General features: G+C 55.7%; 3 protein-coding genes across 3 annotated transcripts; all 3 read right to left on the reverse strand.

The window, feature by feature from the left end:
* Positions 1-6727: 6727 nt before the first annotated feature.
* Positions 6728-7672, reverse strand: LOC127394264 (olfactory receptor 52R1-like). Its single transcript, XM_051640108.1, has one exon. It carries the CDS (start codon positions 7670-7672, stop codon positions 6728-6730), a length of 945 nt encoding a protein of 314 aa, XP_051496068.1.
* A 3004-nt stretch (positions 7673-10676) lies between these two features.
* On the reverse strand, positions 10677-11633 carry LOC127380172 (olfactory receptor 51E2-like). The gene has a single exon (XM_051608772.1). The coding sequence runs from the start codon at positions 11631-11633 to the stop codon at positions 10677-10679; it is 957 nt and encodes a 318-aa protein (XP_051464732.1).
* Positions 11634-19853: 8220 nt separating this feature from the next.
* On the reverse strand, positions 19854-20810 carry LOC127394336 (olfactory receptor 51H1-like). Its single transcript, XM_051640209.1, has one exon. The coding sequence runs from the start codon at positions 20808-20810 to the stop codon at positions 19854-19856; it is 957 nt and encodes a 318-aa protein (XP_051496169.1).
* Between the last annotated feature and the right edge of the window lie 1387 nt (positions 20811-22197).

Below are 22197 nucleotides of genomic sequence, written 5' to 3' on the forward strand. Positions count from 1 at the left end.
CCCCAGACAGAGCTGCTGCCTGAGCAGTCCTGGTGTCCCTGCAAAGGGCTCGACATGGGAAGTTCCTCCATGTTTGTAGGGTAAAAAGTGGTCTCAGTTCTCGGGGAGATTAAATATGGCCACATAAAATGCCTTTTTCCTGCTCTGCCTTCATTCTGTCACTGAGCCCTGAGGGAAGCCTGCAAAACTAGGTGGTGGTCAGAGGAAAAGAGTCATTTCTGAGGTTTTATTCTGGTGGGAGAAGCTTGAAGGTAGCACAGAAGCTCCATTAAACAATCCTGGAGAGACAAGAAGAATGTGAGGATGGTGGGCAGGATGGGAGCAGGGGGAAGGGTTTCCAGCTGGCAGAGGGAGCTGGAGCTGAGATGTGAGGGAGAAATTCTGGGCTGTGAGGGTGGGGAGAGCCTGGCCCAGGTTGCCCAGGGAAGCTGTGGCTGCCCCATCCCTGGCAGTGTTGAAGGGCAGGTTGGATGGGGCTTGGAGCAGCCTGGGCTGGTGGGACTGGTTGAGCTTTAAGGTCTCTTCCCACCCAAACCAGTCTGGGATTCTATGATCTACACGTTCATTTGTGATAAAACTCTGCTGCTGCTTCTGCTCCTTCTCCCCACACAGCTGCACAGAACAGGTGGGTGGTGACCACACCAGGTCCCTGTTTGGTAAGAGAAATGATGATCAGCCTGGACCATCATCCACCAGCAGCTTCTTAGAATCACAGACTCATTAAGGTTGGTAAAAGGCCTTTAAGATCATCATCAAGTCCAACCATCAACACAACACCATGTCCTGAAGTGCCACCTTCTGAGCAAGCAGCAAGCTGTGGGGTGGCTTGTGGCTGAGGATACCCGAGCTAGGGACAAGCTGGAGCAGAAGTCACCCGTGCACAGCCCCACACAGAGTCATGGGGGTTAGAATTTGCCATCAGACTCATTAAATGTCTAATCTTGTGGCTAAATCAGACAGTGCTTTGTGTGGTAAGAATGAGAAGGAGGAGCTGGACAAGTTCAGAGCAGCAATTGGTTGAAACTTGATGATCTTTAAGGTCCTTTCCAACCGTAATGATTCTATGATAAATGAAGAAGATGTGGGGGGGACACGAGGAAAGACAACTTCTAAAATGAAGAGCAGAGCTCTGCCAGCTTTGAACCCTCCACTTGAAGTGGAGCCCCAGGTTGTGGGGTTGATGCAGGAGCTGCTGGCTGAAGAGACCAGCCAGGACAGAAGCACTTACCTTCTGGCCTGAATGTCTGCAAACCAGGACACTCTGGAGGCTGGAACAGGATGGAAATTCCTTGTTAGTGGCTTTTTAATTGCCCGAGGAAAGGCTTCGGATCCCGGTCTGCAGAGGAGGATCAGCCCAGGGATGTGTCTCACCTGGAGGGCTGCAGTGGCTCATCTCTGCCTGCCTCTTTGTGCAGCAGCTCTGAGGCATCAATCCACCCTCCCAAAGCCTCCTGAGGGGCAGCAGGTGGGGACTTGGAGGTTGGCTTCCCTGTCCCGTGAGAAGGTGGGAAGTTTCAAACCTGCTTCAGCTCCTTTCATCAGCTCTTCCTCATCATGTCCCCCCCTTGGGTACTCGGGGGCACGATGGTCTCCAGAGCCTGCCCAGACCCCACGAGGCCAACGCACAAAATGTAAACTAAGAGTTTATCCTGAAGTGTAGAAAAATCCCCTGGAGATAGAATCATTAATCACAGAATCATGAAGGTTGGAAGGGACCCTAAAGATCACCCAGTTCCAAACCCCTTCCATGAGCAGGGAACCACCAGCCCAGGCTGCACAAAATCTCATCCAGCCTGGCCTTAAAAGTGCTGGGGCATCAACAACCTCCCTGGGCAGCCCATCCCAGCTCCTCACCACCCTGAGAGTGAAGAATTTCTTCCTAATATCTAACCTCAATCTCCCCTCTCTCAGTTTAAAACCATCACCCCTTGTCCTGTCACCATCTTCTCGGATGAAAAGCCCCTCCCCAGCTTTTCTGGAGCCCCTTCAGGCACTGGAAGGTGCTCTCAGGTCTCCCTGGAGCCTTCTCTTCTCCAGGCTGAAGAGATGCTTTGGAAATTCTGGGTTTCCATTCTCTCCACACAGAACAGCAATTTATGATGTGTCCCTGAAAGGAGTTTGTGCAAGAACTGCCCCAGGGAGGTGGGATCTCACCTCAGGTCCTGAGCCCTGGCTCCATCACACGCTGTGGAGGTGAGGAGTGATGCCTGCTGACCATGGATAGGGAAGCCACAGGTGCTGGGAAGCTTCCATAGGGTGCAAGACCTGCCTTTCAGGATCATTGCCAGGATGCCACTTCATTAGGGAATAAATCTGTAACATTCCCTAATTTTTCAGCTTATTAAAAAAACCCACAAAACAAAGCTAAAGGGGAATGTAGATGAGAACCTTTGTGTGAGCAGAAGAGCAGTGCAAGAGGAACGTGATTCCAAAGTGGAGTTTGTCCTTTGTTTTCCTGCCAGCCAGCTCAAGTTCTCCTCCCTGGTGCAACATCAGCAGCTCCACTTGGTGTGGATGAAGCTGTGGCTGCCCCATCCCTGGCAGTGTTGAAGGGCAGGTTGGATGGGGCTTGGAGCAGCCTGGGCTGCTGGGAGGTGTCCCTGCCCATGCAGGGGTGGCACTGGGTGGGCTTTAACATCCCTTCCAACCCAAACTATTCCATGATTCCATGTTCAGGACAAGGCGTTTCTACCACCCATCACTCAGCTCCACGTGGACTCAACATTATCTCCACTGTCATGGTCTTGCCCATATTTTCTCCTTGGCCTCTCCTCCCTCCAGGGACCCGTGTCTTCTCCACACCTGAACAAACCTAAACCAGCCAGAAGTTCACCTGCCCCTGCCCCCTGCATGGGTCGCTGCACATGGGGTGGCAAAAATGTCCTGATTTCTCCCCTGCAGACACACAAAATGGCACCACGTCCTGTGGAGCAGAGGGAATGTCTCCAGTGGCCAGGCCCTGTGGTGGAGCAGGGACACAGACTGCAGGCAGGGAGGAGGCTTTTCAGGAAGGAACTCTTATATTTGGGCTGTTTGGCTTGGAGTTCCCTTCTCTGGTTGATGTGATCACCCGAAGCAAGACCCTCTTCCCAAGGAAGGTGCCCCATGTTTCTCACACACTTTTGGGGCCTGTCAGGTCACACAGGTCAGTGTGTTTATTGCTTTTGCACCCAGGAGATTCCTGGGTCATGGTCTCTGCCATGTGTGGCTTGGACCTCCCTGGCCCTTCCTGTAGCAACCAAACCATCTGGTATCTCCAGCATCCAGCCCAGGACTTCCAGCCTTGCTGGGACCCAGCTCCCAAACCTCAGCCCACCCTCCGGCTGTTCCTGCTGGATGTTTTCCTGGTGATTGGACACTGATGGATGTTCCCAGCCCCACATGGGTGCACCACGCTGTCTCCAACCCTGGGCTCATGGCCCCTGTGCTCAGTGGTCCCCACTGCAGCAGCTGGTGCTCAGCCCTCTGTGCTCACTCAGGCACAAAGATCAGGAGACCCTTCCCCAGGGATGCTGGAAATTGAGCTGGGGTGTTCAGCCTGGAGAAGAGGAGGCTCCAGGGAGACCTTTTCGTGGCCTTTCAGCACTTAAAGGGGCCTGTAAGGAAGATGGAGACAAAATCTTTAGCAGGGTCTGTAGCAGTAGGACGAGGGGTCATGGTTGTAAGTGGAAAGAGGGGAGACTGAGATGACATATTAGGAAGAAGGTGTTTACGGACACTGGCCCAGGTTGCCCAGAGAGGTGGGAGATGCCCCATCCCTGGAAACACTGCAGGCCAGGCTGGATGGGGCTCTGAGGAACCTGATCTCTAGTTGAAGTTGTCCCTGCTCCCTGCAGGGCTTGGACTAGAGGTGACCTTTGAAGATCCTTTCCAACCTGAACCATCCCATGATTCTGTGGTTGTTTGAAAGGGAACTCGATGGGATCTGGACAGGCTGTCCTGACCAGGCAGAGGGCATGGACAGAGCCCATGTGGACCAACAGCCTGTTTACATGTAACCAGACCCTTTCATCCTCTCAACCCTGGTGTCCCCAGTTGTTTTGCCCCAATCCTAAACCTCCCCATTATGAGCCAGAGAGTGCCCAGGTGGCCAAGGAGGCCACCAGCATCCTGGCTGTGCCACCACAGGGTGGGCAGCAGGAGCAGGGCAGGGATCGTGCCCCTGTGCTGGGCACTGGGGAGGGGGCACCTGGAGTCCTGGGGGCAGTTCTGGGCCCTCAGGACAAGAAGGACATGGAGGGGCTGGAGCGTGTCCAGAGAAGGGCAAGGGAGCTGGGGAAGGGGCTGGAGCTCAAGGAGAAGGGGCTGGAGAACTTGTGAGGAGCAGCTGGGGGAGCTGGGGGTGTCCAGCCTGGAGCAAAGGAGGCTGAGGGGAGACCTGCTGGCTCTGCAGCTCCTGAGAGGAGGTTGGAGCCAGGGGGGTTGGGCTCTGCTCCCCAGGAACAAGCGACAGGACCAGAGGGAACGGCCTCAAGTTGTGCCAGGGGAGGCTGAGGTTGGATCTGGGGAACAATTCCTTCCTGGCAAGGGTTGTCAGGGCCTGGCCCAGGCTGCCCAGGGCAGGGGGGAGTCCCCATCCCTGGAGGGGTTTCCAAGCCCTGGAGATGGTGCTGAGGGACACGGGGCAGGGGTGGCCTGGGCAGGGCTGGGGGAAGGGTTGGACTGGGTGATCTTAGAGGTCTTTTCCACCAAAAACCAACTATGATTTGATGATTTCCAGCATTTGGTTCCTCCCCAGGACATCCCATCACGAGTGCTGCACAGTCCCAATCTGCTCTTCCTGGCATCCCACACTGTTCCTCTCCCCACCCCACCAGCTTTGGCAGGAGGGACACCCACAGCCACTGACCAAACTTGGAGGTCTCACCCCTGACCAGGGGCTGAACATCCTCCTGGGACAGACAGGGGAGCTTCTGGGCTGGGGGCTCTGCTGGCTCTGAGGAGGACATTGGGGTTCCCTTGTTGTGTTGCTCTGCTCCTTTGAGTTTGTGGAGTTGAACCTTTAATCCCACAGCCCAGCAGGCAGGTTCCTGCTGCAGGTCCCTGCAGGGTGGTGGCATCTGTGGCTGTCCTGGTTTGACCCCAGCAGGCAGCTGAGCCCCACGCAGCAGGATGGGGGAGAGGACCAGAAAAGTGCAAGGACTTCTGGGTTGGGGTAAAGACAGTTTAATAATAAAGAAGAAATAATTAAGAAACACACAACAAACAGCAAAACAGAACCAACAACAACAACAAAGAAAAACAAAATCCAGAAAAAGAGCTGCAAAAAATCCGGTGTTAGGAAGAAATTCTGGGCTGTGAGGGTGGGGAGAGCCTGGCCCAGGTTGCCCAGGGAAGCTGTGGCTGCCCCATCCCTGGCAGTGTTGAAGGGCAGGTTGGATGGGGCTTGGAGCAGCCTGGGCTGCTGGGAGGTGGCCCTGCCCATGCAGGGGTGGCACTGGGTGGGATTTAAGGTCCCTTCCCACCCAAACCAGTCTGGAGTTCTACAAGAGGTGGTGAAGCCCTGATGTGGCTTCTGTCAGGTATTTCTGTGCAGGACTTCTGGGCAACTTCCAGAAGCCTTGGCTGGCTCTGGTGCTGTGTGAGTGCCCTGGGGGAAGCACCCTGCTGCAGATGTGGGTAAAAGCCCTCCCAGACCCTCTCAGGTCTATTGAGGTTCCATCTTTTTCTCCTCTGGGGAAAACTGTCACTCTGTGGTTACAAACAGAGATCAATCTTCTGTCAAAGCACCACAGCCTCCAGCTCTGTTAGCCACCCCGAGGCTGGTCTGATTTACCTTCACCACCTCATGGACAACAGGGGTGACCTCAATCCAGAGCTTGGAAGAAGTTATAGAGGCAGAAAATCCTGCTCCAGCGTGGTCTTCCCCAGGGAGCAGAGCAGATCAACCTTTATGGGGCACTTCTGAACCTGTACAACTGCAGCTCATCCAGGGGCCAGGCCAGCTGAGCTGTTTCAGCAGGAAAATAGTGTCTTTGATTGAAACCATCATAAAAACCTTGGGTAAAGTGAAGTGGTGTCAACCAATTTCCTGTGTTGCCATCAGCAACACTCAGGAGATCCTTGGGCCAGCCTGCAGAAGCTCTTGTACAGACAAACATTGACATTTTTACTGCCTGACTTGGTACATCAGGTAAATGATTCAATGGGAGGGGGGCCCAGAACATGCAGAAAGGAAAAGAAGTCCTGTGGCCAAGGCAGCAGACTCGGCTCTGAGTGTGAGGGGTGGAAAATCAAACAAGCCCAGAGAAATCTGCAAACATCGCAGAGCCCTGGGCTTCATTTTCCCGTGTTAAGCTGGTGGATGGAGGAGGTGACTCAGAGGGAAGTGAGGGGTGAGGGGAGGTCACCACGACCTGCACAGGGTTTGCTAAAGCAGAGGCTGAAAGCAGCAATCGGGGGCGACGTGTCCCTGTGGGATGACAGGGGCTGAGGGCTACAAAGAGCAGCTGGGGAGCCATGAATTTACCCTGCTGGGGAGGGAAGGTTGAGGCAAATCTGTGAGACCCACTGCCCATGGGTCCATGGCTGCCCCATCCCTGGCAGTGCTGAAGGGCAGGTTGGATGGAGCTTGGAGCAGCCTGGGCTGCTGGGAGGTGTCCCTGCCCATGGGTGGGCATTAAGGTCCCTTCCCACCCAAACCAGTCTGGGACTCTGTGATAACTCTTGTTAAATTAACCAGCATCATCAGTGAATTAGGAGCAGGTGGGAGGCACGTACCTGTGGGTCAGGTTCCCTTCCGCCGGAAGAGAAGGACCACCCTGTGCCAGATCTCCTTGGTTCTCAGCCCGTAAACAATGGGGTTCAGCATGGGGGGTGCCAGCAGGTAGAGACTGGCCACGATTATATGGACGTGGGGAGGGATGTTCTGCCCAAAGCGGTGGGTGAAGCAGGTGAAGAGGGCAGGGACATAGAAGGCCAGGACGAGGCAGAGGTGGGATGCACAAGTGCTGAAGGCTTTCAGCCGTGCCCCTGAGGATGGCAGGCTCAGAACCACCCGCAGGATCATGGTGTAGGACACAGAGATCAGGGCCAGGTCAGTCCCTGCCACCGCGAGGGCCACAAAGAGCCCGTAAGCCGCGTTGGCCCCGGTGTCCCCGCACGCCAGCCTGGCCACGGCCATGTGCTCGCAGTAGGCGTGGGGGATGAGCTGGTGCTGGCAGAAGGGCAGCCTGTGCAGAAGGAAGCAGACGGGGGCGACCAGCAGGACCCCCCGAAGCAGCACCAGGCCCCCCAGGGCCAGCACCACGGGCGCGGGGAGGAGGCTGGCGTGCCGCAGCGGGCGGCAGACGGCCAGGCAGCGATCCAGGGCCATGGCCATCAGCACGCCCGACTCCACCGAGGTGAAGGTGTGGATGAAGAACACCTGCGCCAGGCAGGGGAGGAAGCCGATCTCCCTGTGGCCCAGCCAGAAGATGCCCAGCATCTTGGGAAGCGTGGACGTCGAGAGCACCAGGTCAGTGAAGGCCAGCATGGCCAGGAAGAGGTACATGGGCTGGTGCAGGCTCCTCTCTGCCCGTATGACCAGGAGAAGGGTGATGTTCCCCAGCACAGCGATGGTGTACATGATGCAGAAGGGGAAGGCGACCCAGAACTGCTCCTTCTCCAGCCCGGGGATGCCCACGAGGAGGAAATAGGGAGGGTGGGAGAAGGTGGTGGAGTTGGGAGGCATGAAGCTCTTCTTGTCTCCTGCCTGCGCTGCCCTGGAGAGAAGCACCTGGGTGTGATCGGGGCAGTGGCAAAGGGGACTGGCAGGAGGTCTGGTCCAGAGCTGGGGCAGCTGCAGGCACTGGCTCAGGAGGGCACTTCTGAAGCAGGTGTGCTGCTCGCTCCCACTGGAAGTGCTCTGTGGTCCTGGAGCAGTCCTGCAGACACTTCACTCCTGGGCTGAGCTGAACGGGAGCCCTGACCGAGGTGACCACCTGAGACTCTCCAGTGTCCAGAGGGTGTCCAGCCCAGGAGACCAGGTGAAGGCTGGTCTGAAGTGAACCTCCTTCCCAAAGGAAGTTCTGCAGGGACGTCCTTTCTTTCCCCAAAAAAAGACTGCAGCTCCCTCAGCCCCTGCACATGGCTCAGCTCAGCTTCTGTCCCTGGAGCCTGGAAGAAGGATCCCAGCACAGATTAGGCCAATGTGATCTTGAAGGTCCCTTCCAACCCAAACCAGTTTGTGAGTCTGTGAGTGCAGAGGAGGCCCCGGAGATGCTGGGAGGGCTGGAGCAGCTCTGCTCTGGAGCCAGGCTGGGAGAGTTGGGGTGTTGAGCCTGGAGAAGAGAAGGCTCCAGGGAGACCTGAGAGCACCTTCCAGGGCCTGAAGGGGCTCCAGGAAAGCTGGGGAGGGGCTTGGGCCAAGGGCAGGGAGGGCTGGGAGCAGGGGGAAGGGTTTCCAGCTGGCAGAGGGAGCTGGAGCTGAGATGTGAGGGAGAAATTCTGGGCTGTGAGGGTGGGGAGAGCCTGGCCCAGGTTGCCCAGGGAAGCTGTGGCTGCCCCATCCCTGGCAGTGTTGAAGGGCAGGTTGGATGGGGCTTGGAGCAGCCTGGGCTGCTGGGAGGTGGCCCTGCCCATGCAGGGGTGGCACTGGGTGGGCTTTGAGGTCCCCTCCATCTCAAATGGCTTTATGATTCTATAAAGTTCCTGACCTGATAAGGCTCCTCAGAAACCTTCCTGGAGTTGACCTCACCCGTTCTGGAGATCTGTGGGGAGCAGAAGGACAGAGGAGATGGCAGCATCTTCCCAGAAGAGACTGCCTGGGCTTTTCCTCCCCAGGAGCTGGTGCCAGCCAGGCCAGCTCCAGGAGCCAGGTCCCACAGCTCCAGCCCCCCAGCCCAGCCCAGCACGGGCACCAGTCACCAGCTGGAGCTGGGCTGGCAGAAACCTGACAGATCCCTGTGGCCTGGGGTCACCTTCACGGTGGCAGAGATTGCCTGGCTTGTCTTTCCTTTTTTGCCAGGTGGCTGCTAAACATCCCAGGAAGGGACATGACTGATCTTTCTTCTCCCCACCTCTGTCCTGCCAGCTGCCTCTGCCCCTGAAACTTCCTTCTCCCACGGAGCAGAGGGGGACAAGGATCAGAGTTCCCAGCTCCACTCACTGGGGGCTGCTCCTCACTTGCTGCCCGGGGCTGATGGCACCAAAGGTCTCAGCAGAGAGCCAGGAATTGCTGCCCCAGCCCTGGGTACTCACCAGCCTCCTGCAGGTTTCCATGCAGGGACCCTGGGACTGGGAGATGTTGATTTATTGTCTGAGGGACAAATCCCAGCAGGGAGCTCTGCCTTCCCCTGCGCTTCAGGTGCAATTAGAGAGGGACAAATTGAGGAGGTTTAACCCCCTGGGTGCTGATGACATCTTGGACACATTGCCCAGGGCTGTGTCTGTTCTCAAGTTGTGTGTTTGTTTGGAGGAGGTTTCAGAGCTGTGGGGCAGTTCAAGATTAACTCACTAAGTCCAACGGCAGCGGCGCGAGTTACAAAGCAGTTTCCAAACAACAGCAAATTGTCCTTTCTCTGCTACATCTCACCCTTGGCTTGGCTGGAGTGTGGGCAGCAGGAGCAGGGCAGGGATCGTGCCCCTGTGCTGGGCACTGGGGAGGGGGCACCTGGAGTCCTGGGGGCAGTTCTGGCCCCTCAGGACAAGAAGGACATGGAGGGGCTGGAGCGTGTCCAGAGAAGGGCAAGGGAGCTGGGGAAGGGGCTGGAGCAGAAGGAGAAGGGGCTGGAGAACTTGTGAGGAGCAGCTGAGGGAGCTGGGGGTGTTGATCCTGGAGCAAAGGAGGCTGAGGGGAGACCTGAGAGCACCTTCCAGGGCCTGAAGGGGCTCCAGGAAAGCTGCGGAGGGGCTTGGGACAAGGGCAGGGAGGGATGGGAGCAGGGGGAAGGGTTTCCAGCTGGCAGAGGGGAGATTTAGGTGAGCCATTAGTCTGAGATTCTATGATTCTACGACCAGGGCTGCACTGCTGTGTCATGAGCTAAAATAATAGAATCCCAGAATACCAGGTTGGAAGGGACTGATGTTTAATTTTTTATGATGTTTATTTTTTCTCTTGAAATGTCATCATTTTTTAATATAATTATTACTATTAACTTAAATTATTTTCACAGTGACTGCCAACAACTCTGGGTCTGCAATTTTCCCAGAGCACCTGCTACAAGGAGGCTGAGACACCCAACAGGTCAGAGCAAGCCCAGGGAGCTGGAGGGGCTTCTTCTGAGGTGCATTCCTGCCTCTCTGCAGTCACTTCCTGGGGTCATTGTGCTTAGAACTTTGCTACAGCCCGAGTTTGTGGCAGAAGTTTTGCTCAGACGTTATGAGCAAGTGAAGGTGCCAGAGTGGAATGAACCAGCTCAATCCTGCACAGGCCACTGCAGCTTTCACCCAGCTCTGCCGCGGTTCTGGGTGAGATGGGGACGATGTCTGTGATGCCCAGACATCTCTGGCAGGTTCCTGAGCCACTTCTCCTTCCCGTGGCTCTACCAGCTGGGTTGGGGTTGGATTTGGATCGTTGTAGTAGATTCTCTCTGAGTTGGGGGAGGGTAAACACTCCTGGAAGGAGCTCACAAGTCCTCGTGGCAGCACTTGGGAGCCTCCTGCCAGATGCCAGGTGCCATGAAGCAGAGGACAGTCCTGCACCAGAGCCTCTCAGTGTGAAACAAGATGAGCCGGTGGGAGGACACCAGGGCAGGTCACTGGGCAGTCCTGTTGTTGTTTAGATGAATTAAATTCAGGATCCTCCTCTGTATCTGTTTGGTCCTCACCCCGTAGATGATGGGGTTGAGCACAGCAGGCACCAGGATGTAGACGTGCCCCATGGTGACATGGACCACTGGAGCCAGGTCCTTCCCAAACCTGTGCACCACAGACAGCCCGATCAGGGGCACGTAGAAGACCAGGACCACGCAGATGTGGGCAACACAGGTGCTGAACACCTTGAGCCTCTCCTTCCAGGCTGGCAGCCCCAGGACAGCCTTGAGGATGAGGAGGTAGGAGAGGCAGATGAGGAGGGCGTCCAGCCCCATGACCAGCAGGATGGCAGCCAGGCCATACACCATGCTGGGGGTGGTGTTGGCACAGGCCAGGTTCATCACGTCCTGGTGCAGGCAGAAGGAGTGTGACAGCGCCCGGGAGCTGCAGAAGGGAAGGGGCAGGAGGAACAAGGGCAGGGGCAGGAAGAAGAGAACCCCCCTGGCCGTGGCCACCAGCCCGATCTTGGCGGTGGCAGCGTTGGTGAGGATGGCAGGGTGTCTCAGGGGGTGGCAGATGGCCACGTACCTGTCCACGGCCATGGCCAGCAGGACAGTGGACTCGATGGCCGAGAGGGCGTGGATGAAGAACATCTGGGCCAGGCAGGCGCTGAAGCTGATCTCCCTGGTGTTGAACCAGTAGAAGGAGAGCACACGTGGCACGGTGGAGGTGGACAAGGCCAGGTCGATGGCAGCCAGCATGCAGAGGAAGAAGTACATGGGGGCGTGCAGGCTGGGCTCCACCTTCACCACCAAGAGCACGGCGCAGTTGCCGGTGACCGCCAGGATGTAGATGAAGCACAGCAGGATGGGCATCCAGAAATGGGTGCTCTCCAGCCCCGGGAGGCTGGCCAGGATGAAGGAGGGTGGGCTGAGGTCAGAGCTGTTGGGGGAGGGCATGGCACCTGGAGGGAAGAGCAGTCATGCCAGACCACGGGGCATCTGCTGCTGCAACACAAAGAGACACCTTTGTCTGTCATATCATACCATACCATGTCATATCATATCATGTCATGTCATGTCATATCATATCATATCATATCATATCATGTCATGTCATGTCATGTCATGTCATGTCATGTCATATCATGTCATAATCATATCATATCATATCTTATCATATCATGTCACAGACTAGTTTAAGTGGGAAGGGACCTCAAAGCCCACCCAGTGCCACCCCTGCATGGGCAGGGACACCTCCCAGCAGCCCAGGCTGCTCCAAGCCCCATCCAACCTGCCCTTCAACACTGCCAGGGATGGGGCAGCCACAGCTTCCCTGGGCAACCTGGGCCAGGCTCTCCCCACCCTCACAGCCCAGAATTTCTCCCTCACATCTCAGCTCCAGCTCCCCTCTTCCCAGCCCTGCAGGGGGTCTCCCCAGAGCTAAAATTAACATTTGGTTGTGAAAATGTGTGGGGTTTTACTGCCCATCTGTGCCAAGCCCTGCTCCTCAAATAGCAATCCTGATTTATTTCCCTGACGCGGGGTTTTTCTGTCTCAAATCTGTAGCAAATGAGCCTCATGCTCAGTTTTTACCCCAGTTTCCAGGCAGAGCAGCTGGGCTGGTCACCATCAAGTTGCCTGGAAGCTCTTCCAGTGGGGAAGTTTCCAGCAAACCTCTTCCATTGGGCTGCAGGGTGAGTGGACAAAGAGCTCCAGGAGCTGCCAACAAGCGCCTGAGGCAGCTTCCCTGCAGCCCCCAGGAGCCGTGGGTGTGAGGCTCATGGTCAGAGATCTGCCCCCCTGGTCATTTCTTTGCAGGGAACGTGGCTGTCGGAGCCAGACACACACCCCAGAGCCCTGGGTGCTCTGCAGTTCCTCTTTAGCTCCTGGGGAAATGCAGCAACATTTTCAGGCTTGGCTGATCGCTGTGGGTTGCTGGTGGGGTGAAGAGCAGGCACAGTGTTGGCCTTGCATTCTGTGGAGATGGAGACTGGATCCATGGATTTCATAACACCAATAAATGTGGATTTGTCTGCCTAGGGTGGCCCTCCCACCAGCAAGCCCCAGTAGCTGCGTTTAACCAGAGCTGAGGATGTTCAGACAGTAAAACCACCCAAGGCAGGGGAGCAGGAGCAGCAGCCACAGCAGCTGATCTCAGTGAATGCCCATAAACATTTGAGCAGACTCGTCCCATGGAGCCAAAACTGGTCTGAGACCAACTTCCCAGGATGGAACAAGCAGTAGGACAGTCTTCACCACCTGAATCCATCTCTCCACTGCTCCCTGCTGCAATGTGGCCATGAGAGAGATGTGTGTGGATATAGGTATAGATATAGATATAGATATAAATTATATAGATATAGATATAGACATAGACGTAGACGTAGACGTAGATATAGATAGATAGATAGATAGATAGATAGATAGATAGATAGATAGATAGATAGATAGATAGATAGATAGATTTATCTGCACCCTCAAGAGCCCTCTGACCATCCCACCATAAAACCACAGAGGATGCATCAAGCCAAAAGGTTCCTTCAGAGGGAAAAGAGAAGAAAAGTCAAACCCACAGCACATCACTCAGATCCAAAGCATTTTTGAACAGAAATTAAAATTCATCTGAACTGATGGTCTGATCTAAGTGTGGGGGGGTTGTTTTGGGGTTTTGTTGGTTGTTTTTTTTTCCAGGCTGTTTGGTGTCACTTGTGAGCAGAAAATCTTGCAGCTCTGCTGCTGTTTTATCAAGCTGCCCGGGGCCTGGCTGAGCCAGGCAGGACTCTGCTGCATTTGGTGCCACACAAGCTGAGCCTGTACTGAAGTGAGCAGGACGTGGCTGGAGCCTCATCCCACCACCATCCTCACCACTGATCCCGTCCTGTCCTCCTGGGACATCCCTGGCTGCTGCCAGGTACCCCTGCCCCAGGCAGTGCCCAGGCAGGCACTGGGAAGCAGCACCAGGTAGGAATAATGTCCACTGGGCTGGAGCAAAGCCAACCTGGTCAAGAAAAAGAGAGAGGATAGATGTAGATGTGGCCGAGAAGCACCAGATCTCCTTCTCCTTCTCCTTCTCCTTCTCCTTCTCCTTCCTCTTTCTCCTCCTTCTCCTTCTTCTTTCTCCTCCTTCTCCTTCTTTCTTTCTCCTTCTCCTTCTCCTTCTCCTTCTCCTTCTCCTTCTCCTTCTCCTTCCTCTTCTCCTTCTCCTTCCTCTTCTCCTTCTCCTTCCTCTTTCTCCTCCTTCTCCTTCTTTCTTTCTCCTTCTCCTTCTCCTTCTCCTTCTCCTTGCCCTTCTCCTCCTCCTCCTCCTCACGCTTCTCCTCACCTTTCTTCTTTTCTTTCTCCTTCTTCCCCTCTCCCCCTCTCTCCATCTCCCATTCCCCCCCTTCCCCTCTCCTTCCCACCCTCCTCTCCTCCTCCCCAAGAGGTGCCTCTGACACGTCTCACCCTGCTCTTCCCTGTGCCTCACAGGGAACAGATCCATGGGGAAGTGCTGTAAGGATCCCACGGCACCGAGCCCAGAGCTCAGGGCACCGCAGAGCAGCAATTCACAGCCCCCACTGCTTCATCTCTCTCCTCTTTCTCTCACAGAGTCAAGCTGCAGCCAGGTTTCCCCTTCCCGAGGCAGCCCCAGAGGGCTGAGCACACATTCCTCAGGTCGTACCTGGGAGATGTTCCCAGATCCTGGGAGCTCCGCACCCTCCGGCTGGGAAGCAGATGTGGAGGCAGATGGAGCTGGGGTGAGGGCACCAGCTCCCCAGCAGTGCCAAGCAATGTGCCCACGACTCCCCTGCTGCCTGGATGTCCCCTCAACCACCTGCCTGCTGGGACACGGGCTCCTGCTGTTTGGGAGGGTGGCTGCAGCCAGGACGCACGGACATCCAGGGAGCCCTCCGGGATTCTCCCGGCCGGGAGCAGCGCTGGGCAAAGCTCCTGCCCGCTGAGCAGCTCTCCAGCACAGCCCTTCTCCAGGCTCTCCTGCTGCCTGCTCTCTGTGTGCCCTGGTCTTAATCTTCCCTCTGATCATGAGTGGCTCCCAGGGCCCGGCGGGACCTCAGGCCTTTCGAGCCAAGAGCTCCCATCTCTGCTGCCCCCGTGCAGCTGGGACCTGCACCCCAGGAGCTGCTGAGCTCAGGCAGGAATTCCTGGGCTGGGCTGGGCTGCTCAACAGCATTTCAGCCTCTGCCAGGTCCCCTGGGGATCCTCATCAAAATCATCATTAGCAGGACACAGAACAAACCGTGGCCTGGGAATGCTCCCCTCGGGAAACTTCCCTTCCCCTGCTATTTCACAGCTGTGTGTGTGCCCCTGCTCATGCAGGGAGCTGGAGCTGGGTGATCTGTGAGGTCCCTTCCAACCCAAAACCACCTCGTGGTTCTGTGTTCCCTCACTGCCCCTTTCTCTCTGTTCCAGGCACAGAGACGTGTAGATCAGAGCAGGCAAAGACACCCACCCTGGTCAGTCTGCAGGGAGCAGCAGGCAGGAACGGTCCAGCTCTGGTGTGCAGTCATGGAATCTTGGGATCATGGAATGCCAGGTTGGAAGGAACCTCAGGGATCATCTGGTCCAGCCTTTCTGGGCACGACTCCAGTTGACATGAGGTGGCTCAGCACCATGTCAGGCTGAGGCTTCAAACTGCCCAGTGTGGGGGAATCCACCACTTCCTTTTGTGATACGATTCCAATATTGGACTGTCCTGATGGGGAAACATTTACCACTTGTGTCCAATGGGAATCTCCCCAGGAGCAACTTGTGCCCAGGACCCCTTGTCTTTTCCATGGGACTCCTTGTCAACAGGGAGTCTCCATCTTCTTGGCAGCCCCCCTTTAAGGACTGGGACATGGCGATAAGATCTCCCTGAAGCCTTCTCTTCTCCAGGCTGAACAAACCCAGTTTTCTCAGCCTCTCCTCATCTGGCAGGTCCGTGTCCAGGAGCTAAATAGTCAAACCACCCAACCCCAGCCCTTCTTGCTGCCTCCTGGTGTCCTTCCCTGCGGGAGGTTGAGCTTGGGAAGGTGGGTCAACCTCGTCCCTCAGAGCAGCTGGTGGAGCAGAGATCACCCTGGGCATCTCAGTCCCAGAGCAGAGCTGTGAGGTGAGGCAGTAACAGAGTTAGGTTGTTAATCTGCAGTGGTTTCTGCAAAAGAATGCTCTGTGACATCATCAATCTGGGCAAAAATCAATCTGGCACCTGAGAAAAACCTCACCGGGTGACCCCCCTTTGGCAAGGGCCTGGGGAAGAATCAAGGGGTGACTTGGTGACCCCAAAGGCCTTTTCCAACCAAAACGATTCTATGAGGGGGTTTGATAATTGGCCTATGAGCACCTGTTGTTGAGTGCAGTCATGAACATGCAGGCTTGGATTAGTTTGTTTGTTTTTTTATTCATGGACTCATTGCATGTCTCCACGGGCTTGTCAGAGAGATGAGGTGGAAGCAGAGCCAACAGAAAATACCTGCCAAAGGAGAACCAGAGGTCACAGGATGGCAGGACACCAGGTTGGAGGCACCTCAAGGATCCCCTGGTCCAACCTTCCTTGGCAAGAACACGGTCTAGACAAGATGTCCCAGCACCCTGCCCAGACCGATCTGAAGAGTGTCCAGTGTTGGAGATGTAATCCAAGGGATTGCAGGGAAAACTGCCATTAGAATTCATCAGCCTTCCAGTTGCTTTGAGAAGTGATTTGGTGACGACTGGTTCTTTGGGCAGGCTGGTTTGTAGATGTGCAGAGCTGCCTGGAGTTCCTGCTGGCAGCTCTGGGCACACAGAGTTCTAGAAACTCAAGGTGCAGCTTGAACCTTAACAAACAAGGGGCTGGATTCTGAAAATGCCTCTTTGGAGCATGAACATGTGCATTTGGAAACTAAAAATGTGCCTTTGGACACTAGAAATGAGACTTTGGAAACTGCAACCGAGCCTTTGGGCAATAAAAATGGGGCTTTGAATCCTGAAAATGAAGCACTGGGCCACACAAATCAGGTTTAGAGCCTCAAAATTGGAGTTTAGTAACAAGAAACAAGGTTGTGGAGCCTGAAATGAGGCTTTGGACTTTAAAATTAGCTCTGGAGTTTTTTGCTGTAACTTTGGATTGTGCAAATAAAGCTTTGGCCCCATCAAATGAAGATTTGTTAACTACAGTGAGAGCTGGGACCCTAAAATTAGTATTAGATAATCAAAACGAGGCTTAGGGGCACTAAAAAGAGTATTTGGACCTCATAAATGAAGGTTAGAACTTTAAAAAGATATTTTCAGCCCTAAAATGGAAGGCTTAGACCCTAAAAATGAGGCTTTCAGCCCTAAAAGAGGGATTAAAACCACCAAAACGAGTCACTGGACCCACAAATGTGGGTATGGGCCCTAAAGGTGAGGGTTTGGGGGGGAAAAAAAGAGGACTTTGAGCAATCTGGTCTGGTGGGAGGTTTCCCTGCCTACTGTTTTTGAACTAAAAGAAGATCATCCATCCAACCCCCGAGAGCAGGATCCCTACAGCAGGGCCCACAGGAACCTCCAGAGGGGTTGGGATGTCTCCAGAGAAGGAGCCTCCACAGCCTCTCTGGGCAGCCTGGCCCAGGGCTCTGCCACCCTCACAGGCAACAAGCTCCTCCTCATCTTCAGCTTGACCCTCCTGTGCTCCAGCTTGTGCCCATGGCCCCTTGTCCTGTCCCTGGGCACTGCTGAGAAGAGACTGGTCCCCCCCTCCTGGCCCCCCTGGAGATACTGACCAGCCTTGAGGAGACCCCCCCTCAGTCTCCTCCTCTCCAGCTGAACAGCCCCAGCTCCCTCAGCCTTTCCTCCCAGGCAGATGCTCCAGTCCCTTCATCATCCTTGTTGCCCTGGGCTGGACTCTCAACAGCAGCTCCTTGTGCTTCATGAACTGGGGAACCCAGAACTGGTCCCAGTTCTGCAGATGTGGCCTCACCAGGGCAGAGCAGAGGGGCAGGAGAACCTCCCTGACCTGCTGCCCACACTCTTCTTGATGCCCCCAGGAGCCCATTTGCTTTCCTGGCTACAGGGACACATTATTGGCTCATGGTCACCCTGTTGTCCACCAGGACCCCCAGGTCCTTCTCCCCAGAGCTGCTCTCCAGCAGGTCCCCCCAAATGACTGAGCATGGCTGGTGCTCAGCAGCCCTGAAAGGTCTGTGTGATGCCCCTGGGGCATCTCTGCTTTTCACCAGAGAAGATGGTGACAGGACAAGGGGTGATGGATTTAAACTGAGAGAGGGGAGATTGAGGTTAGAAATTAGGAAGAAATTCTTCACTCTCAGGGTGGTGAGGAGCTGGGATGGGCTGCCCAGGGAGGATGTTGATGCCCCATTCCTGGAGGATTTTAAGGCCAGGCTGGACAAGGTTTTGTGCAGCCTGGGCTGGTGGGAGGGGTCCCTGCTCATGGCAGGGGGGCTGGAACTGGGTGATCTTTAGGGTCCCTTCCAACCTTCACCATTCTATGATTCTATGATTCTGTGCCCAGTGATCACATTTTCAGTCATTGGAGTTTGCATTTATCCTAAAAGACACCTCACCCACTTTGCAGGTTGCAGGGACCTGGTGCCTCCTGATCTAGGTTTGTGGTATGAGAAGGGCTGCCTGGAGGCCTCTCCCAAGCCTGGCTGCTCTCCAGCTGTCCCAGAGCCACAGCCCTTTCCCAGCTGCCTCTCATAACTGGCAGGGCCACACGTCTTCCCAACCCCTGCTGTTTGCTCTTCTCTGTTTGACTTTCCAGCCACGGCTGCCCGAAGCAATCGTGTACACACCGATTTTTCTACAAGTGCTTTCAACCTGTTCATCCCTTCCCTCTTATCTGCACTGGCTCAGCCTGGTACCCACGTACTGCATTTGCCACCACAAAATTCCCTTTTCCCAGAAAACAGGGTGAGTTGTCTCCTTCCCAGAGTGGGAGGGACAGTAGCTGAGATGATGCTACATTGGGACATGGAAATAAACGGTGCCCAGATGGTGCCTCATGTGCTTCTTGTTCTGGTCAGTGTTTGTGTTCTGTACCAATCTCATCTTCCAGTTCAGTCTGCAACTGTCCCCTGCTCAGAGCACCTTCCAGTGCCTGAAGGGGCTCCAGGAAAGCTGGGGAGGGGCTTGGGACAAGGGCAGGGAGGGCTGGGAGCAGGGGGAAGGGTTTCCAGCTGGCAGAGGGAGCTGGAGCTGAGATGGGAGGGAGAAATTCTGGGCTGTGAGGGTGGGGAGAGCCTGGCCCAGGTTGCCCAGGGAAGCTGTGGCTGCCCCATCCCTGGCAGTGTTGAAGGGCAGGTTGGATGGGGCTTGGAGCAGCCTGGGCTGCTGGGAGGTGGCCCTGCCCATGGCAGGGTGTTGGATCTAGGTGATCTTTAAGGTCCAAAGACCTTTCCAACCCAAACCAGTCTGGGATTCTATGCTTGTGTTGCCTACCCATCGCACCCCATTCCTGACCAGCCTGCCCTCCTTGGAATCATAACCTGGGAGGTGGGGACAGATTTCCGTGATGTTCCCAGAAGAATTACAGGCAGAGCAGATGATACTGTGAGACATTAAAACCACACACTCACCTTGCAGACCCTGCAATGAGCCCGGCCTCAGTTGTCTGGTTTTGAGTCCTTAGGTTCCAGTCCAACAGTTCCTGCTTGTCCTCCAGAACTTAAAGGTTCCCATTATTTGTAAAATGAAAGCTGAGGAGCCTCAGTGATGACCTCAGCGTAGATGTGGTGCTAAAGGACATGTGGAGGCCTTGGCAGTGCTGGGTTAATGGTTGGACTTGATGATCTTCAAGGTCTTTTCCCACCAAAGGACTCCATGATTCTATGAACCTGGGAACTGAGTCTTTCACTTAACAGACCAATAAAGGGATATTGCAATGCAAGGACAAGCCTGGTGACACTGGTGGTGTTTCCTCAGTGACCATTAGCAGTGAAGCCCTTGATGAACTCCTGCTCTCAGCAGCCTTCTCTCCCCCCAGCTGCAGGCAGCACAGCTTCACCACAGGACCACACCAGCTCCTGCCCTCTTGCAGGCTTCTTGAGATGGGGTCCTCCTGAAATGGGAGGTGGAATGATGTGCATGGCCACCATCCAGCCCTCCATGGGGTGGAAAAGGGTGTGCTGCAGAAGAGGTTTCTCCTGGGAAGGGAAGGAGCATGAGTGATGATCTCCAGGAGGTGACCTTGGAAAGGAGGGGGCTGGCTTTGGGGCATCACTAGACCTGATGCTGGTACCATCTCCAGCAGAGCAGGAGGAGGATCCGCCTGCGGATCTGCTGGGTTTTCCAGCTGTACACGAGTGGGTTCAGAACGGGTGGCACCAGGAGATAAGCATCAGCCAGGAGCGTCTGGGTGAGGGGGTGCAGGTGCTTCCCAAACCGGTGGGTGATGGACAAGCCAATGAGAGGGATGTAGAAGATCAGGACGGCACTGAGGTGGGAGATGCACGTGCTAAAGGCTTTGGCTCGTGCCCCCGGGGTGACGATGCTCAAGATGGCCTTGACGATCATGGTGTAAGACAGGAGGATGGCCAGGGAGTCCAGGCCTTTGGTGAGGATCACGGCGATCAGCCCGTACAAGCTGTTGACCTTGACATCCCCACAAACCAGCCTCAGCAGGTCCTGGTGCAGGCAGAAGGAGTGGGAGAGGACCCGGGACCCGCAGAACGGCATCTTCCGGATGAGGACAGCGACGGGCAGCACCACAGAGACCCCCCGCAGGCAGATCAGCCCCCCGGCCTTCGCCATCAGGGAGCTGGTCAGGAAAGAGCTGTAGCGCAAAGGGTGGCAAATAGCCACGAAGCGGTCAAAAGCCATGGCCACCAGGACCCCAGACTCGATGGCAGAGAAGCAGTGGATGAAGTACATCTGGACGATGCAGGGCTCCAAAGGGAGGGAGGGCGACCCCAGCCCGAAAACGGCCAGCATGGTGGGCAGGGTGGAGAGGGACAAGCCCAGGTCTGCGGTGGCCAGCATGGAGAGGAAGGAGTACATGGGTGTGTGGAGAGTGTGGTCGGTCCGTATCATCCAGAGCAAGGTGCCGTTCCCCAGGAGCATGAGGAGGTACAGGCAGCAGAGAGGCAGAGCTGCCCAGGGGCTGCTGGTGGGAAGGCCAGGAATGCCAGTGAGGATGAAGGTCAAGGGGCTGGATTCAGTCCTGTTGGAAGATGACATCTCAGGCACTGACGGTCCAGGGGCTGGAAACAACAGAGCGGCCTGCTGTGAGACACCCTGCTCGATGGTGGTGGGAGGACAGGCCCCCAGGAGCCAAGGAACCCCTGTCGAGCTGCCCTCCCCCGTGTCCATCACATCGACCAAGGAACAGTCAGAGTGGACCAGCCCTGGGGTCACTGAACAGCAGCAGACACCGAGACAAGAGCTGTGCCGTGCCCAGCCTGCCTCCCCGCAGCCTTGAAGGTCTCGGGAGGTTTTGCTGCTCGCCCCTTTGGGAGGTAGCTGCAAACTTCCCAGCAGCACAGACAGGATGAGTCTGGGGCCAAGGTTCTCGAGTCTGGTGGAGGAGGAGAGGTGGGATGGAGACCTGGAGGTCAGCCCTGGGGTCGGGGCTGGCTGCTCCCTGCAGCAGTGGCAGGAGCAGCCTTGGCCATGATGGTCCCTGCAAGGCTGAAGCACCAGGAGAGGAAAGGGAGGATGGGGGGGGGACAGAGATGAAGGCAAAGAAAGGTCAATGTTTGTGCAGAACCAGCTGTGGTCAGACCACAGGAGATAACAGGACAAGCAGCCCCATTAGATGTGTCTCTCTATTGATCTCTTCCCGTTTTGTTTGAGGATGGCAAAACACAAAGTGTTTCCAGGAGCTTTATCAGCTCCACCCGCGGGTCAATTAACCAAACGAGCCCTGACAGAGGGAAAACGGATGAGTGCTCTACAGCTGCCCAGGAAGGTTAAATGGAAAGGAAGAAATCCAGAGGCTGAAAAAGGGCTGTTTCATCAGCCTGAGGCCATTAGAAAACCCAACAGCAACCACCAGGTCTCCAGCAGCTTCTCTGCCCCCGGAGCAAGGACCAGCAGCTGCAATCCCAGGGCAGGGGAGGCTGGGGAAAACGGGGGAGATTCCCAGAGAAATCCTGCAAACAGGCTTCTCTGCAAAGGCACCTCACAGTTTGGCATGTGAGACCCACCAGCTGAGGAGCTGGTGGTCCCAGCAGAACGTCCTCTTGCCACGGCTGGTGGGGAAACCCCCCATGTCTCTGCTCAACTGAGGAGCACAAACTGACTGAGATTTGTCCCAGAGTTTGTCTGCAAACACACACACTGAGACCTCATCTGCTCTCAGAGGGGACAGAAAACAGCCTTGCAGGACCTGAAGGGGCTCCAGGAAAGCTGGGGAGGGGCCTGGGACCAGGGCAGGGAGGGATGGGAGCAGGGGGAAGGGTTTCCAGCTGGCAGAGGGAGCTGGAGCTGAGATGTGAGGGAGAAATTCTGGGCTGTGAGGGTGGGGAGAGCCTGGCCCAGGTTGCCCAGGGAAGCTGTGGCTGCCCCATCCCTGGCAGTGTTGAAGGGCAGGTTGGATGGGGCTTGGAGCAGCCTGGGCTGCTGG

This window comes from Apus apus, chromosome 1, assembly GCF_020740795.1.
Source record: "Apus apus isolate bApuApu2 chromosome 1, bApuApu2.pri.cur, whole genome shotgun sequence".
NCBI classification, from domain to species: domain Eukaryota; kingdom Metazoa; phylum Chordata; class Aves; order Apodiformes; family Apodidae; genus Apus; species Apus apus.

What these genes read in the sequence shown, in the direction of transcription:
- LOC127394264 (XM_051640108.1), bottom strand. Translation starts at nt 7,672, where the DNA reads ATGCCTCCCAACTCCACCACCTTCTCCCACCCTCCCTATTTCCTCCTC.
- LOC127380172 (XM_051608772.1), bottom strand. Translation starts at nt 11,633, where the DNA reads ATGCCCTCCCCCAACAGCTCTGACCTCAGCCCACCCTCCTTCATCCTG.
- LOC127394336 (XM_051640209.1), bottom strand. Translation starts at nt 20,810, where the DNA reads ATGTCATCTTCCAACAGGACTGAATCCAGCCCCTTGACCTTCATCCTC.